We start from the raw sequence: 18,996 nt of genomic DNA, 5'->3' as shown, positions 1-18,996 counted from the left end.
CGCTCACTATGAGCCTCTTGGCGTTCAAGTCGCATGGTAAGTTGCTCAACATGTCTTCGAAGTGCTTGAAGTTCATAATCTCTTTCATCTCTCAAATCTTCCATCATTTGGTTACCACGTCTTCCTCTACATCTTCGTGCCGCCATGAAAATCAAATTGAAGATAGCCCAAGAGAGTAACATTGGCTCTGATACCAGATAATGTGGGTGCTTAAGAGGAAATAAGAAGAAAATAGAAATCAAGAATACAACAAGAGAAGAAGAAGAAAATGGGAGCAATGCTCAACCCAATTGATATTCCATCAATTACATAAGTTTATCAACATCAAAAATCCCCTCTCAAGATAGTTTCTAACTCTTTAAATAAAAGAAAACCAAAGCAAATTCGTTCAAGCTCCTCCACTAGCTAGCTTAGGGACTAACATAACATTAATTGCATAGGAACTCACTAACTATGACTGTTTTGGGAACCCACAGACACAGTCCACAAAAACTGTCATAACTTCTACCCTATTGTCCAATTTTCAAGCACAAATACTCGTTGAAAAGATCTCAAAGAGACCTACAACTTTGTACTCTACCACTTTTCATAATTCTAGCATTTAGAGACCCAAAAAAGAGATTAAAAAACGGGCCAGCAACATTACTGCAGAATAGCACCTTGGAACTCTACCAAAAACACCTAAGCTTGACATGGCTGCCATGTTGGCACTACATCACCTAGGAACTCTTTTCAGCAGCCACTATTTGGCCGGGCCCACCACTTTACACCCATGAAGGCATTTGGCGGATGGCTTGTTGCATGCGACAGCAGCCACATACGAACTCTTTTCAGCAGATTTTTTCTTCATTCACTACGTGGTTGCTTTCATTATGTAACAGGCCATAGGCGAAAAGTCTTCTGTGATGGACCCCTTAAAATTATAGTATGTAGAAAGTTGAAAAACAAAAGATGCTATAAAACTATAAACAATAGATGCAGAGAAGCATACCAGCACTCTGAGAGAGAGAGAGAGAGAGTAGCATTAAACTGTTGAGGGGTTCTGTATTTATTACAAAACGTCAAGGAGAGAGAGAGAGTAAAAAGTAGGATGTGGGGAGTGATTCTGGCAGAACGAATTGAGAAAGGCTGAAAATCGTGGGAGGTTAGGGGTGTTTATCGCAAAACGGGGAGAGAGAGAGAGAGAGAGAGAGAGAGAGAGAGAGAGAGGAAGGGGGTATTTTAAATCGTGGGGAAGTGGGGAGTGTTTATGGCAAAACTGAATTAGGGTAAGAAGATTTCCAAAAAAAAGAAATAGAATAAATTTTATTGGCAAAACCAAATTAGGAGGAGGAAAAATTGAATTTTATCGAAATTTTTTGCTTAGAAAGGAAATTTCAAGGGGCAAAGCCAAATTTCAAGGGGAGAGAATTTCTCACCCCGATTTCGTGAGACTTTTTCTTATTTCAACTCAAAAAAAAAAAAAAGCAACCCACACTACGTGGAGTCGTGGAGATGTGGAGGGAGAGAATCGGTAAAACAAACTCAAAATTAGTTGGCGCTAAGTCTGTGTTTTTTCCTCTCAAACCAAATTTTAAGGAGGAAAACCGAATTAGTAGGATATGTTGGTTAATCTGAAACTGATTTAACAGGTAAATCTAAAATTATAAGTACGTTTTAAATTTCAAATGTAAAACCGGATTTTGGGGGACGTGGGCTACGGAATTTATTAATGAAAATTCAGTTTTGTACGGGTGCAAACCAAAACTAATCGTGGCAAATGATTTTGAAGGGGAAAAACTTATCCCGGAAAAAAGACGAATGACAACAGAAAGTTAGTTGCTTAGTATATATTACTAGCATTACTGAACCATGCTATGCATGGATTCAAAATCGTGGGTCTACATAGTTAATGCTTGAGGTGCAAAATGATGGCCCCGCCCTATGCATTGGTTTGTGGAGATGATAGGTCCCACTCGTTAAAAAATGAGCTGTGTACTGATGGGCCCCCATAAAAATTAGGTGAAAACTGTAGAGCTCAACGACTAACCTATGCTATGCACGATCGAAAGACGGTACACCCCACAACCATCAAGATGGCTTGGGTTTTAGGTGGGACTCACCCTATCATGAGGTGTGAAACGATGGCACGGTTGCAGACCTGGGACTGCCATCTGACTTTATAAACCATCACGATGACATGGTTATTAAAAAAAATTTCATTATTGTTTTTATTGTTATTTAATAATTAATTTTAAATAACTATTTGTTGGTGGTAATATTAAACTTCTAGCTATTTTGTACCACTACCTAATGAATTTTGACTTATTGGGGAATTTCTTTCCGCAGCCAAAACGACCAGGGAGTAAGATTTGTATGGAGATATCAACAATGATTTCAACCTATCTATTCCACACTTTGGAATCGACCGGCAACATAAACCAGACTTTGTCAATTAGAATTTCAACCAAAATTAAGTAAGAGCCCGTTTGAATACCCCTGATTTGGATTTGGAGGTGAATTTGGATTTTTAAATCCAGATTCGGCGTTTGGGCCTTTATGACATCTGGATTTGGATTTGAGTGAAATCCACAAGATTTACAAATTCCTCATGTTAGTGTAATTTTTTAGATTTATAAATCCTTTATGTGAGAGGTTATTTATAAATCTAAATCTGACCTGTAAAGGGTTAAAATGACCAAAATATACCAAAAAAGTGTTAAATGACTTAAGTACCCACATGACATTAAAAACTGATCAAAATACATCGTATTAAGTAAAATGACTAGAAAAACCCCGAGTCAGGAAAAATGACTGAAATATCACTATACTAGGAAAAAATGACAAAATACCCCCGAGTAGTGCAAAATTACTAAAATACCCTAATGACATAAAAATGATCAAAATAACCTCATATAGGGTAAAATGACTAGAATACCCCAATATCATGAAAAATTACTAAAATACCGCTAAATCAAGTAAAAATGACCCATGGCTCATAAAAATGACTAAAATGACTAAAAATATCATCATGAGATAAAAATGATAAAAATACGCCATAGGTAAAATGACTAGAAATACCCCTATACCAGGTAAAAATCACAAAATACTCCCGAGTCATGCAAAATGACTAAAATACCTTATGACGTAAAATGGTCAAAATAACTTCATATAGGGTTAAATGACTAAAATACCCCAAGATCATAGAAAATTATCGAAATACCCCTATATCAAGTAAAAATGACCTACTGCTCGTCAAAAATGACTAAAAATACCTTCGTGAGATAAAAATGATAAAAATATGCCATATTAGGTAAAATGACTAGAATACCCCCGGGTAATGCAAAATGACTGGAATACACCTATACCGGGTTGAAAATGACCAAATACCCTGAGTCATGGAAAATGACTAAAACACCCTTATGACATAAAAAATGATCAAAATACCCCCATATAGGGTAAAATGACTAGAATACCCCTGGATCATGGAAAATGGCTGAAATGCCCCTATATCAAGTATTTTAGGGCTTTTTGGTTTTGTTAGATTTCAAATTCAAATCCAAAGAGCATCCAAATAAAAAATAATAATTTAGATTTGAAATCCAAATCTATACGTGGTCATCCAAACGGCATTATTTATAAATTTGTGAATTTTAAAATTCTTGATTTCAAATCCATGGATTTTGGAAATCCAAATTCACCTCCAAATCCAAATCCAAGGGGTATCCAAACAGGCCCTAAGTTATTTTAGAGGATAAAGACGAAAAGTGATAGTTACCTTCATGGAGAGCAAACCAAAGAATCAATAGAGTAGTTGTTGGTTTTGCTATTCGCCGTTCTCCTTTGGGCTTATGCTCTTGTGGGATTACCTAGGACTGGTAGAAGAGTAGAGACTAAGAACGGGAGTAGAAGACCCAAACCTAATGATTCTATATTATTCTCTCTCTCATTCTTCAAAAACCACCCTTTCTAGTAACCGTAGCCATATTCCCATTTTATCCATAACTTCCCACAATACCTCTCTCTCAAACTGATTTTTAGAAAGCATGAACACGATAAAAATTGAAAGTGAGCGGTAAACTAAAATTAGGTAGTGGGAAATTAGTGGCCAATTTTTTCGGGAGAAAAAGTTGGGGCATATCTCCATTTGCGTGCGTGATCTGATGCCCTATGAATTCAGTGAGAGCTAAAAGTTAGTGGCAAAATTTAGGATTTTAAAAGTTAAACGCATATCTTTGTATGTGATTTCAGGGTGCCCTAGAAATTCGGATTTGTAGTTTTATCTTTACCAAAATTATCGGTGGCAAAACCGATTTTCAATGGGAAAACCTTTTCTGATAAAAATATTTCCGGGAAAAAAGACGAATGACGCAGGAAAAAAACATTCTTAGTATATATTATAGATAGATAGATAGAGAGAGAGTGATAATACCGGTAAAAATTTACTTCATTTTCAGGAATTGACAAACAAAAAGGGTGCACATGTAGTCATTTCTAAGAATAGACATTGTATATACTAGTAAAAGTGCACGTGCAAAGCACGTGTGGCTAAGGTATTTTAACAACACAATTTAGAATTTATCATTCAATTAATTAAAGGGGAGTGATAAATCGACCCCCATATATCTTAAATCGACTCCCCATGTCTTTCTCTCGCCTCTGGGTTAGAGAGAGAGAGAGACCCATGAGGGGTCGGTTTAAGATATTTGGGAGTCAATTTATCACTGCCTGTAATGAAATTGTCATTCAAATACTAATCAACCCAAAAGAATTTGAATGGAGAACATCTAATTCTGACCATTAAGTCAGAAATCTCTTTCTAACAAACTTGGGTAACTACAACATCGTTTTTCATGGAAAACATCCCAACTTAAAAAACAACCTAGAAAAGATCATAGCATCATCCAAATTCCAACCAACCAATCCAGACGAAATATAAAGCTATGTTGAAGAACGTAACAACACACCATCTTAATTGATTTCTTTCTGTCTTGCGTGAATAAAAATCTTAAACCGACTTCGATCTACCTGGAATCCAATGCTCATTGTGGCCTTTCTTTCTCAAGCATATAATGCTTGAGGAACCTCAAAAGGCTGCCCGTAGTGGTTGACAGAAGCAAATACTATAACAGTAGAACCCGCAATTTCAACCACTCAGATCATGGTGATATCATGTGATTAACACAAACATATGATTCCTTACAAGTCTCTTAGAAACGTCTCATTTCATTAAAAATAAAATTCTGCATAGCCCTTTATTTTACACAACATCCTCTCTCCCCCCTGTAACAAGATTTCTATGTTGAAGCTTGACTATCAATAAAACCGAGTTTCTAAAGTCTCATCATTGCACCGATATAAATAATGACAGATCTGTATCCCAAAGCAAGTAGCAGCTCCAGCCCCACAAGAATCATCAACATCTTGCACGAGGCTGCCAAAAAGGGAAAAGGGAAAGTATTATTGGAACCGAAAGTACCGTGAGGAAATATGCCAGACTAACATTTAGATGGTTACCTGTATGCACTGCTAGTGTAATATTCAGTTATAAACCCAATAACCAGCCCATAAACCAATGGCAACACTGAAAAACAGCTCCCTAACAAATCCAACTCATAGATTAGATGTAACAATAGACATCAATGCCCCACATTTGCAAAAACAGAATTAACTATAAGTTATACCAGTTCTTCACATCCTCCTCTACTCCAAAATTGAAAATTTTGAAGGCCGATGGGAGGCCAATCCAACTAACAACTGCAGTCCCAAGAGTCATCAGAATAATGGAGATGACAAGCTACTTCTTCAACCCAGCATGATGAAAAAATGAAAAAAAAGACAGAAAAAACGAAAACCACTAAAATCAATATTGAAGAGGAAATGTAAATACATAAACTATACAATTCCTCGTCATAAAAAAAACAGCAATCATACAACCCAGCATGATTTATGATAATATCCATCTAAATTAATCATATTCATACCATTTCCATCAGAAATGTTTTTTCTTGTAATCGAAACAAGCCCTCATAATCCCTTGATAAGTACATTTTTCTCTAAGGTGAAGATCAGATGATAACTGTGTGATGAAATTAAAAAAGAAGAGAACTTATTGAACTTCAAAGTAGCAATGAACTCACAAATCGAATCAGTCCTTGTATAATGCTGCAACTCACTGGATTTATGTACTATGACTGTATAACAAAAACTCAGGGTCAGTGCGAAATACAAAATTGGAGGCATCACTTACAAACAATTCATGAAACACCCAAACTACAACTAATGCAAAGAAGAGGCAAAATAAAAGACTTGAAAAAAGTCCTAAAACTTGTACCTACAGTCTTAAATCTCTTACCAATCACCGTAAACCCTTTCCTAACAAATTCACCACCCTAATCCCTCCTACTCAATCGGCCATCATATCGAGTCCCTTCATGATAGTTCCATAACCCCATCTCAACAGTTATACCTCCAAGATCCCACCAATCCCTCCACAGTCACAATAGCCCCTACTATCCATCCCAACAATCTACTAAATCAATTCTCAAACCATTAAGACACACGCCCCTTATTCCTTTGAACCATCACTTGTCAATAATTAAACTTTTAACCATTTCCTTTAATCCTTGAACCCTGCTGATGTGATTAAGATCAACAATCCTAAGTCAATTTTCCTAACCAATCCTACATCAAAATGTTTTTGTTGTTTCAGTTTCTAGCTGTAGTTTAAAAAGTCCAAATGCTTACAAAATAGTTTATTAGTTGTGTTTAAGAATATCATGTGCAGCCATCATATACATCCCGTTTTTCATATTTTAATAGATTTTGTAGATAAAGTTCGCACATTTTAAGTAAAAAATGTCCCTATCCACCGGATGTAGGCATTAACAGATAACAAAAATAGGAAAAAAACCCTGAAGCATTTTCTCCACACATACCAAAAATTTCAGAATACACTAATTGAAATAGAAGAAATACTTAAAGGTAAGAATTCACTTCAACTGATTCCCTCTTAATCAAGGTCAAAATGATGTGACTTTGGACTAATTCTGAGCTCCTCACTTCCCAAAGCTATCCTTCAATTAGAGCCTTTGGCCTCCACTTTTATTGTTCCAACTTCCAACAAGTCAGTTTGTAAACAGGATTGCTTAGAAACTATACTGATCACCTTTGAAACAGGTTACTTCTATATGCATCTCACCGCAGCTATGAAGCCTCCCAATGAACCTAATTGTATGGATCACCATTTTTCGATCAATCAAACAGTTAATATCTTGTAAGTGTCGAAGCTCACTGCTCCTTCTTGCTGCCAGCACCCAAAAACTGGTTGCCTATTTTTTTTTAAAAAGACAATTAGTAAAAGTTATATAAGCACTTAGTTCACCGAAGACAATAAAAATCTGATAACTTCTATACTTACGAAATTTTATAACTTCCATAAAAAATTGTTACATTTTAGGTGGAGATATATACAATATGAAAGGCATGTGTTGTTTTTTACGATAAAAAATAAAGCCTGTTCTCACTATTTTATCACCAACCATGGCATCAACACATATTTCACGACACATAAGATGTCGTTTTAAGAGGAAAAAGAAATAAAGAGAAACAAATTTAAATTTGTGATTATGAATATCAATTATACCATCAACTTTAGGTCCACATTCTTGTTCCCATTCAATAACTGCCCATTGTGCCTCCAAGTCCAAACCCGGTCTTAATTCGTGATAACTGCAAAATTCAAGCAATGATAAAAATAAAAAGGAAGGAACATAGCTTTGGGATGCTGAGCTTTGGGGAAATTAAGGCCTTCTAATAACTCACAATGCAGCCAGGTACATTCAGCCCATGGATATTTCCAACACCTGGCATATTGCTGAGAAAGCACGTGCAATGTTCTTAATGGAGATTTAAGGAGAGATAGAGACTTATTTAAAAAGAGAGATTTACATTTTAGGAAAGAAATTCGGGAGAGAGAATTACATTTATGAAAGAAGATACAAATGAGAGAGGAGACATTTCTAGTGAAAGTCCACAGGTAGTTAAGAGGATTCCCGTGGAGAATCCTTATCCTGCCTACAATAGCAACACAACATGAATATTGAAAGTTATAAGCACATCATGAATCAATCTAGGATACACCCAAAATCAATCAAAGTTATGCATAATGCATGAATGAAACAAACGAAAAAGTGAAATATAATAAGATTAATGATAAGAAAAATCAATTCAACTCACGCAATTCTTTGGGATGTTGGGCTTTGGGGAAACTGAGGCCTTCCAACAACTTACGATACAGGCGACGTCGATGACCTCCTCTGTATGTAGAAAATATTATAAACTGGAAACAAATTCAGGGCAAAAAACATATCTGGATACTAAAAATAAGAGAGAAGCAAAATGAACTTAAGGAACAGAAAAAAATCAAAGTATGGGAGAATCACTAAATCCCAGGAGCAATAGAGGAAGCCAAAACCCCTGATGCTGACGATGATGACATCATCTCTATGCGGAAAAGATTCTAAGCAGACAATAAATTGAAGGAAAAAATGCCCAGAAAGAGAGACACTTTAATCGCAAAAAAATAAAATAAAATACATGGATACCTAGTAATAATCGTCATAGTAGCTTTTTCAAAATCCAAATGCCAATTGAAAAAGGATCTTCTGATCAATCCAGAGACCATTTCGATTCCATTAGTAATGGGGATTCGTAATATCACACATTGATCAATCGTAAAAGAAAGATTGATTCTTTGGGATCCTTCCTTTCGAGCTACAGACCTGGGCAGAGAGCAATAAGAGGCAGACCAAACCCATCCATGAGTGCAAGCTGTAGAAATTGGCCACAATCCCTTTCTTTCCATGGAATTTTATCCACACTTCAAAAACCCCATATGCAAGTGCCATTCCTTGCAGAGACAGATGCACAGATTTCTTGAAACTCCTCGACCCTGGTACACATCTATGTACTAAAATAGCTGCCACAGAAAATTAGAATTATCAGCAGAGCAACAAAGAGAAGAGGGTCTTTCTTTTCAGCTCAAAATTACCCCTTTTTTCACTCCCTACAGAACAAAAAATGAGAAAAGGGGACATGGTTTTTTCTCCTTTTATCGTTTGCAGAGGTTGTAAGTATTCACATCAAATTTTAACAGAATTTAAAAATGGGTTGTGGGTTTGTATCTACCTTCTCCACTGACAAGTATGTAACCGTTTACCATAAAAAGAGGATGCAAGACCTGTACATAGGGAAGAAGATTTATGGATGCTGTTGGATCCTTCTGACGTGAAGTACATCAGCTCCTCTGAAGTCATTGATACACTGCTGTTGGGTGTCCCTAGTGATGAAAAGGGGCGCACTTATCATTTCCCAATAAATACTAAAATACATCTCAGCCATGAAATTGTCTACCTAAGAAGAAAAACACAAATGCATACACTGCTGTTGAGTGGCCCTAGTGATGAAAAGGGGCGCATTTATCATTTCCCAATAAATATTAAAATACATCTCAGCCATGAAATTGTCTACCTAAGAAAACAAAAATACAAATGCCTACTGATCTTCAGCAAAGACACCACAAAAAACAAGTGTATTTTTTTTCAAAATTCAGATAAAGAACTCGGGAAGCTAACAAGTGCCCAAGCTCTTGGAATATGTACCTCTTTTGATCCTATCAGTAACCAAGGGAAATCAAATTTCCAATAAAATTGCTAATATAATCCAAAGGACAAATAAAATCTTAAGCTATGAATATCAAAACATCAAAATACTAACTGTACATCAAAATACATCCCATACCCAAATTTATGATCCTTCAATGATGCAGCATAGAAGTGAAAAGGAAGGAAGAAAGAAACCAAAAGGTCAAGTTTTCAAATCAACAAAGTAAAGTGATTTACAGGTACCTCAATTCTACAACTAATGCATTTCAAACACATTATAGCATATGATACACAACAAAGCAGACTATAACCACCATTTTCATTTTTTTCAGGCAAGACACAGAGAGCTTCATTAAGGTAAACACATGCACAAAATGATAAAATTCCATTATCGCATAACCAACATGACATACATTAAATACAAATGAGGGAGAACAAAAAGCTTAACAACAATGCACAAACAAGAAGAATATTTAACAGGAAATTTTTTTTTAACATGAATGCACATACAAGAAGAATACACCTTATTTTACCAAAGAAACATTGTACTAACGATTTAGGGCCTAATCAAGATAATTAACAAGTGCCAGTTTCTCCTAATCACCAAACACAACAACAGATACAGAACCACGCCCAGTCTGTATTAAATGTTCCTCAAGAAAAAATTACACGAAGATTGAATTAATAAAAAGAGACAAAAAAGAGGAGAGAAGAACCAAATTGAATCCAAATCTAGGAGGGATGCTACGTCAAAGCTCTGAAGGCTATGCTTTTAGAAGACTAAAAAAGCTAGAAATACCAATCATTCAAATAAACAAAGAAAAATTGAGAAAAGCAGACAATACAGAGGATAACTTTTCAATTAAAATGAAAACAGTTGAGTGACCTAAACAACCATTGCAAACAAAGGGTAAAATTGCAATTCAACCTCCAATTGAAAAGGAAAACTGAGTCGTTAGCTATCAACCAGATAGTGGAGAAGGAAAAAGCTAGTTTTGAGACAAAAATCTCTCACCTTGCTACTACAATCATTCCAGAGATAAGCGCAATTACCCAAACCCACAGCCAACACATTATACGACTGCCGAAGACCAATAAACAAGATTCAGATAAAAATAATCTTGCAACGCAAGAGCATTCTTGTAGCAACACCCAGACATGAAAAATCGAAGTAGCTGAACAAAATAAAATAAAAAAGATAAAATTCCAATCGAAATTATAGCCTGTTAAAAAACCCAAAAAAAAAAAAAAAAAAACTTACCTTGTAAGGGATTTCATGGAACCTTCCTGAATATGATTCTACTGGAGTGGTGCTGGACAAGGAAGGCGAACTCATCCCATCATATCCTGGCCAAAACCCAGAAGATTTATTGGCGAAACAACCCCAGAATCAGGCACGAAAAGCAGAGTCCTCTGATCTGCTAGGAGATGGTTCTGGAGGAGGGTGAAGGATAAGAAGTTGTTTCCAGAGAAAGCTTACTTCTGGACATCATAGGAGACAGATTGAGTAGGGAATACGAAGGTCTTCAAGAACCCATTTGATTCTCCATTGAAGAGATTGGAGAATCACCCATCCAGAGATTGAACCACAGAAGCTCACCTGCATTGATTCACAGAAACAATCAAAACCTAGTAAACGAATCAAGAAACCGCTCATGCATCATCAAATCACAGATACATTATCTAGATCGTAAATAATAAATAGAGGAGAACGGAGAAAATGGCAAAAATTTCTTGCATTTCTGTCCATCTGTTTATGCAAACAAGAGCCATAAGCAAGAGATAGTTCAGACGACAGGTGTTGGCCTTTGGACGACAGGTGTTGGCCTTAGGACGACAGGTGGAGAAGAGCAGCTATCATAGGTGGAGAGAGAGAGAGGTGATGAAAGTCTCGAAGGGAGGGGAAAAATAGTAGCGTGCAGAGAAGAAGGGCATGCATTCGAAGCGGATGCGGTGACTTGTTGGCGTTTCCAGAAGGGTAATTGTGTGGAGGAAAAGACCAATATAGATTCAGTAACGGACGTATAGGATTAAGCCTTACAAAATATCCTAGGAATCAAAAGTTAAAGGGACAGACACATAGGGGGACAGAGGAGGAATTCTGATAGAAGTTGGTTGACGAAAATACAGGGTTTAGGCTTTTAGAATAGTAAGGATTTTTAGCGATTTGCTAGGGACCGTTGCAGAAAGACAATTCCCGGCTAGCTATTGCTTGAGAGAGCAACCACACATGCTCACTTTTCAGTAGCGATTTGCCTTTCTCCATGGTCCCTAGCAATTCCCATATTTTATGGGATTTGCTAGGGACCATCGCAGAACGGCTGTTGCATAAGTGTGCAGCCACATCAGATGAAATAAATGAGTAAGACAAAATCTGTTGAAAAGTGAGCCTATGTGGCTGAACTCTCTATGCAACAGCTATTCGACGAAATGCCTTCTGCAATGGCCCCTAGCAAATCCCTATTTTTATATATAAATACACAAGGGGCTGATATTTGAACTACGCAATTTAATTAGATTTTCACGCTACTACAATACTCAAGTTGCTATCAGGATTCAATCAGAAAAGTGTAAAGCAAAGTACTAAAATATGAGAGAGAGAGATTACCCAACACCTTCATGTCCGAGAACTCTCGGAAAAAGTGGCTGTGGATCACTAGAGAGGATCAAGTCAGACATTATGAGGTTGCTTAGCCTTAAAACCAAAGTATGTCATATAGGCTTTTATCCACAACCTTCAACTTTTCAATGAATTAAGAAACAAGAAAGGGCTAATTACCACCATATGTATGAAAATATTTAGAAAATGTATTGTAGTTAAGTCATTTGTGTGACTAAGAAAGCAAACAAATTTTACGTTTTCTCGAATATGAGAAGGCTCTCAAACTCAACAGGCATTGAAAATACAGTAATTACTTGGTCCGACCCATTTTTATTAAAAAAATAAGGATGGGTTTTAAATGTAGGAGGAAAAACATGCTCAATGATCCAAAACATTCATTTGTAGGTACACACCATGGATAGGTCATTTCTCCAAAATCTCCCACATTGGACGATCCCCCGCATTCAAATAATCACCAAAATAAACTGGAGGTTTTGAAAGTATATAGGGAATTGCACAAAACACTTAAATTTTGGGTCTAGTATTGTTTGATGCAAGAGATTTTTGGGATATAGCCAATCCATTGTAGGGCTGAATGGTTCGAACACCATATAATTCCTTGTTGAAATTAGGAAAAAAATAAATGAAAATATGTAAGGCTAAGAAGACCAAGTTATGTACATAAATCAGGGGCGATGGCACTTGAAAGGGAAGAGGGACAATTGCCCCCCTTAATTTTTTGGGAAAAAAAAATATACCTTTATTTTTTACTATCTTTTTATACTTACCTCCTTTTTAAAAAAATATGCCCCCCTTTCCAATCATCCCTCATATAGAAAATAAGTTTAAAATTTTAATTTTACCATATTTATATCCCTTCCTTCTCAAAAATATCTCTTTCCCTTCCCAAGTAAATCCATCTCCATCCCAAAATCAATTAAAATAAATACCACCAAAATTACTATAATTTTTGCCCCCCTAGTGCAAAATTTCTGGCATCGCCCCTGCATACAATGGGGTATGATTTCTGACAGAGGAGGTCAGTGTGGCATAGGCTTGCATAGAGCATCTTTCCTCGAATCTCCGGTGACCATTAGTTTAATTGGCCATTCCCCAAAACTCAGTAAAATCCTTTTTTACCCCTAACCCAATTTTAGACTCATTAAAACCCTAACCCAATTTCCCTAAAATACACAAAAGATACCAAATAAAAAACATAAAATCCTAGAAGTCCCTCGTAAGTTCTCTTCTTCTTCATTTTTTTTTTTTGAGCTCTTTTATGTCTGTTACTCTGTAGCATTGTATCTCTATATGGATGATTTGTATAATTAACATTGATTTTACACAGTTCTGTTCTTGCTATTCTCTATTTCTAGCTTTGTTGATGCTGATGGATTAGATTTTATTTTTCACTTTTTGTGATTTAAGCTATGAGGGTGATGAATACAGTTGGTTTGATGTGGTTTTTTTTTATCGCTGGGGGGAGTATTTAAGGAGTCTCTAAATCTCCTCTGATATTTACATAAATAGGGATTTGCTAGGGAGTTTCGCGGCTGACTTTTGCATGTGAGAAACGTGCAAAAGTACAAAAAAATTTGGGTGTCTTTTCCTCCTTACTAGGCAAAAGAACCATCTCCACTTTTCCCATTTGAAAGGTATATGTATTTTTACGACCATCATGGGTAACATTTCTATCATATTGACATGGCCTTCCTAAGAGTATGTGACACACATCCATAGGGACAACATCACACCAAACTTGATCATGGTAATTCTTACCCATAGAAAATGAAACTAAACATCGTTTAGTAACTTTTACCTCATTACCCTTCTTAAACCATGCAATCCGATAGGACTTTGGATGTGGTTCGGTTTTGAGCTTGAGCTTGTTCACCATGTCATGAGATACGATGTTCTCACAACTCCCACCATCGATCACAATGGTGCAAAATTTGTCATGAGATTTGCATCGAGTCTTGAAAATATTGGAACAGAGCCAATCATCGTCGGATTCAACCTTTGGTGTAGCAAGTGTTCTTTGGATCACCAAGCTTTCTCCTTCGGGTTCGCTTTCTTCATGTTGTATGTCATCTTCCTCATCATATATGGGCTGATTTGAATCATCAACAAAATTATTATCAATTTCTTCATCACCAAAGGCCACTACTTGCCTCTTTGGACAATCTTTGAAACGATGGCCAACTTGATCACACTTGAAACAAGCATTTGAATTGTTTGGGTGATTGGGCTGATTTCCAACTTGATGTGTAGGGGCTGATTTTATAGAATTTTTGTTGAAATATTCAGACCTTGACTTTGTACCTCCACCATGTGAAGATTCACCTTTAGAAGAAGGATATAGACTACGAACATCCACATACTATTTAGCACCACGACGATAAAGCTTAGCCTCCACCTTCAAGGCTAGTTGATAAGCATCATTGACGTTCAATGATCGGTGCATTTCCACCTCATCACGAATGAAAAACTTCAAACCATCAACATACATTGCCACAAGTTGATCTTCACCCTCTTGAATATCATTACGGGCCATGAGTTTGTAGAATTCTTCGGTGTAGTCCAACACACTCTTGGATTCTTGGCATAGGTTGTTGAATTGAGAAAATATAATTTGGGAAAAATCCAACGGAAGAAATTTCTCCTTAAGCCTTGACTTCATTTTCTCCCAAGAAGAGATCTTACGCTTTCCTTCACGGATTCTCATCTCTTGAACCTTATCCCACCATGTTGAAGCGTAGCCACGAAGCCTTGTAGCCACAAGCTTCACACGTTGACTTTCGGATGTTTCCTTGTAATCAAAGAACTTCTCAATGGCACTAAGCCATTCAAGAAACTCTTCGGGTTGTAGACGACCATGGAACTCCGGCAATTCAATCTTGACGGTGTCGAAATCACGATAGAACCTTTCCAACCTAGCCTCTTCACGAGTATTGGCGAAGGGATTCACATCGGATTCATCACTAGAACTCCACGGCTTGATCTACCACGCTCACTATGAGTCTCTTGGCGTTCAAGTCGCATGGTAAGTTGCTCAACTTGTCTTCGAAGCGCTTGAAGTTCATCATCTCTTTCATCTTTCAAATCTTCCATCATTTGGTTACCACGTCTTCCTCTACCTCTTCGTGCCGCCATGAAAATCAAATTGAAGGTAGCCCAAGAGAGTAACGTTGGCTCTGATACCAGATAATGCGGGTGCTTGAGAGGAAAGAAGAAGAAAAATAGAAATCAAGAACACAACAAGAGAAGAAGAAGAAAATGGGAGCAATGCTCAACCCAATTGATATTCCATCAATTACATAAGTTTATCAACATCAAAAATCCCCTCTCAAGATCGTTTCTAACTCTTTAAATAAAAGAAAACCAAAGCAAATTCGTTCAAGCTCCTCGACTAGCTAGCTTAGGGACTAACATAACATTAATTGCATAGGAACTCACTAACTTTGACTATTTTGGGAACCCACAGACACAGTCCACAAAACTACCACAACTTCTACCCTATTGTCTAATTTTCAAGCACAAATACTCGTTGGAAATATCTCAAAGAGACCTACAACTTTGTAGTCTACCATTTTCCATAATTCTAGCATTTAGAGATCCAATAAAGAGATTCAAAAATGGGCCAGCAATATTACTGCAGGATAGCACCTTGGAACTCCACCAAAAATACCTAGGCTTGACATGGCTGTCATGTTGGCACTACATCACCTAGGAACTCTTTTCAGTAGCCACTATTTGGCCGGGCCCACCACTTTACACCCATGAAGGCATTTGGCGGATGGCTTGTTGCATGCGACAGCAGCCACATACAAACTCTTTTCAGCAGATTTTTTTCTTCATTCACTACGTGGTTGCTTTCATTATGTAACAGGCCATAGGCGAAAAGTCTTCTGTGATGGACCACTTAAAATTATAGTATGTATAAAGTTGAAAAACAAAAGATGCTATAAAACTATAAACAATAGATGCAGAGAAGCATACCAGCATTCTGAGAGAGAGAGAGAGAGAGTAAAAAGTAGGATGTGGGGAGTGATTCTGGCAGAACGAATTGAGAAAGAGGTTGAAAATCGTGGGACGTTAGGGGTGTTTATCGCAAATCGGAGAGAGAGAGAGAGAGAGAGAGAGAGAGAGGAGGGGGGTATTTTAAATCGTGGGGAAGTGGGGAGTGTTTATGGCAAAACTGAATTAGGGTAAGAAGATTTCCAAAAAAAAAGAAATAGAATAAATTTTATTTGCAAAACCAAATTAGGAGGAGGAAAAATTGAATTTTATCGTAATTTTTTGCTTAGAAAGGAAATTTCAAGGGGCAAAGCTAAATTTCAAGGGGAGAGAATTTCTCACCCCAAATTTCGTGATACTTTTTCTTATTTCAACTCAAAAAAAAAAAAAAAAGCAACCCACACTACGTGGAGTCGTGGAGACGTGGAGGGAGAGAATCGGTAAAACAAACTCAAAATTAGTTGGCGCTAAGTCTGTGTTTTTTCCTCTCAAACCAAATTTTAAGGAGGAAAACCGAATTAGTAGGATATCTTGGTTAATCTGAAACTGATTTAACAGGTAAATCCAAAATTATAAGTACGTCTTAAATTTCAAATGTAAAACTGGATTTTGGGGGACGTGGGCTACGGAATTTATTGATGAAAATTCAGTTTTGTACGGGTGCAAACCAAAACTAATCGTCGCAAACGATTTTGAAGGGGAAAAACTTATCCCGGAAAAAAGACGAATGACAACAGAAAGTTAGTTGCTTAGTATATATTACTAGCATTATTGAACCATGCTATGCATGGATTCAAAATGGTGGGTCTACATAGTTAATGCTTGAGGTGCAAAATGATGGCCCCCGCCCTATGCATTAGTTTGTGGAGATGATAGGACCCACTCGTTAAAAAATGAGCTGTGTACTGATGGGCCCCCATAAAAATTAGGTGAAAACTGTAGAGCTCAACGGCTCACCTATGCTATACACGATTGAAAGATGGTACACCCCACAACCATCAAGATGGCTTGGGTTTTAGGTGGGACTCACCCTATCATGAGGTGTGAAACGATGGCACGGTTACAGACCTTGGACTACCATCTGACTTTATAAACCATCAAGATGACATGGTTATTAAAAAAAATTTCATTATTGTTTTTATTGTTATTTAATAATTAATTTTAAATAACTATTTTTTTGTGGTAATATTAAACTTCTAGCTATTTTGTACCACTACCCAATGAATTTTGACTTATTGGGGAATTTCTTTCCGCATCCAAAATGACCAGGGAGTAAGATTTGTATGGAGATATCAACAATGATTTCAACCTATCTATTCCACACTTTGGAATCGACCGGCAAGATAAACCAGACTTTGTCAATTAGAATTTCAACCAAAATTAAGTAAGGGCCCGTTTGAATACCCCTTGGATTTGGATTTGGAGGTGAATTTGGATTTTTAAATCCAGATTCGGCGTTTGGCAAGCCTTTATGACATCTGGATTTGGATTTGAGTGAAATCCACAAGATTTACAAATTCCTCATGTTAGTGTAATTTTTTAGATTTATAAATCCTTTATGTGAGAGGTTATTTATAAATCTAAATCTGACCTGTAAGGGGTTAAAATGACCAAAATATACCAAAAAAGTGTTAAATGACTTATGTACCCACATGACATTAAAAACTGATCAAAATACATCGTATTAGGTAAAATGACTAGAAAACCCTCGAATCAGGAAAAATGACCGAAATACTCCTATACTAGGAAAAAATGACAAAATACCCCCGAGTAGTGCAAAATTACTAAAATACCCTTATGACATAAAAATTATCAAAATAACCTCATACAGGGTAAAATGACTAGAATACCCCAATATCATGGAAAATTACTAAAATACCGCTAGATCAAGTAAAAATGACCCATGGCTCATAAAAATGACTAAAAATACCATCATGAGATAAAAATGATAAAAATACGTCATATTAGGTAAAATGACTAGAAATACCCCTATACCAGGTAAAAATCACAAAATACTCCCGAGTCATTCAAAATGACTAAAATACCTTATGACGTAAAATGATCAAAATAACTCCATATAGGGTAAAATGACTAAAATACCCCAAGATCATAGAAAATTATCGAAATACCCCTATATCAAGTAAAAATGACCTACTGCTCGTGAACAATGACTAAAAATACCTTCGTAAGATAAAAATGATAAAAATATGTCATATTAGGTAAAATGACTAGAATACCCCCGGGTCATGCAAAATGACTGGAATACACCTATACCGGGTTGAAAATGACCAAATACCCTGAGTCATGGAAAATGACTAAAACACCCTTATGACATAAAAAATGATCAAAATACTCCCATATAGGGTAAAATGACTAGAATACCCCTGGATCATGGAAAATGGCTGAAATGCCCCTATATCAAGTATTTTAGGGCTTTTTGGTTTTGTTAGATTTCAAATTCAAATCCAAAGAGCATCCAAATAAAAAATAATAATTTAGATTTGAAATCCAAATCTATACGTGGTCATCCAAACGGCATTATTTATAAATTTGTGAATTTTAAAATTCTTGATTTCAAATCCATGGATTTTGGAAATCCAAATTCACCTCCAAATCCAAATCCAAATCCAAGGGGTATCCAAACAGGCCCTAAGTTATTTTAGAAGATAAAGACGAAAAGTGATAGTTACCTTCATGGAGAGCAAACCAAAGAATCAATAGAGTAGTTGTTGG

At 36.5% G+C, this 18,996-nt stretch overlaps 1 protein-coding gene and 1 long non-coding RNA gene across 3 annotated transcripts; both read right to left on the bottom strand.

The window, feature by feature from the left end:
- Nucleotides 1–5,114: 5,114 nt before the first annotated feature.
- Nucleotides 5,115–5,905, bottom strand: LOC143886996 (uncharacterized). The gene is made up of 2 exons (XR_013253972.1): nucleotides 5,664–5,905; nucleotides 5,115–5,578 (listed from the first exon to the last, which is right to left on the bottom strand). It is a non-coding gene; the product is annotated as an uncharacterized LOC143886996 (long non-coding RNA).
- A 225-nt stretch (nucleotides 5,906–6,130) lies between these two features.
- Nucleotides 6,131–11,519, bottom strand: LOC143886995 (uncharacterized). Of its 2 annotated transcripts, XR_013253971.1 has the most exons (11): nucleotides 11,125–11,519; nucleotides 10,906–10,991; nucleotides 10,660–10,819; nucleotides 9,169–9,319; nucleotides 8,763–8,959; nucleotides 8,586–8,645; nucleotides 8,218–8,297; nucleotides 7,963–8,055; nucleotides 7,804–7,855; nucleotides 7,625–7,710; nucleotides 6,131–6,173 (listed from the first exon to the last, which is right to left on the bottom strand). XR_013253971.1 is itself a non-coding variant. In XM_077391128.1 (10 exons), the coding sequence occupies exons 4-8, from the start codon at nucleotides 8,843–8,845 to the stop codon at nucleotides 7,821–7,823; spliced, it is 351 nt and encodes a 116-aa protein (XP_077247243.1). In that variant the 5' UTR covers nucleotides 8,846–8,959; nucleotides 9,169–9,319; nucleotides 10,660–10,819; nucleotides 10,906–11,511; the 3' UTR covers nucleotides 6,131–6,173; nucleotides 7,625–7,710; nucleotides 7,804–7,820. The 2 variants fall into 2 exon arrangements, 1 of the variants encoding a protein (XP_077247243.1); XM_077391128.1 differs by having other exon boundaries at nucleotides 10,906–11,511.
- Between the last annotated feature and the right edge of the window lie 7,477 nt (nucleotides 11,520–18,996).

The sequence above is a fragment of the Tasmannia lanceolata genome, unplaced genomic scaffold, assembly GCF_043159265.1.
Source record: "Tasmannia lanceolata isolate RefF3 unplaced genomic scaffold, GAP_Taslan_0.1 ptg000012l, whole genome shotgun sequence".
NCBI classification, from domain to species: Eukaryota; Viridiplantae; Streptophyta; class Magnoliopsida; order Canellales; family Winteraceae; genus Tasmannia; species Tasmannia lanceolata.
This window is presented reverse-complemented; position numbering and strand designations above follow the sequence as displayed.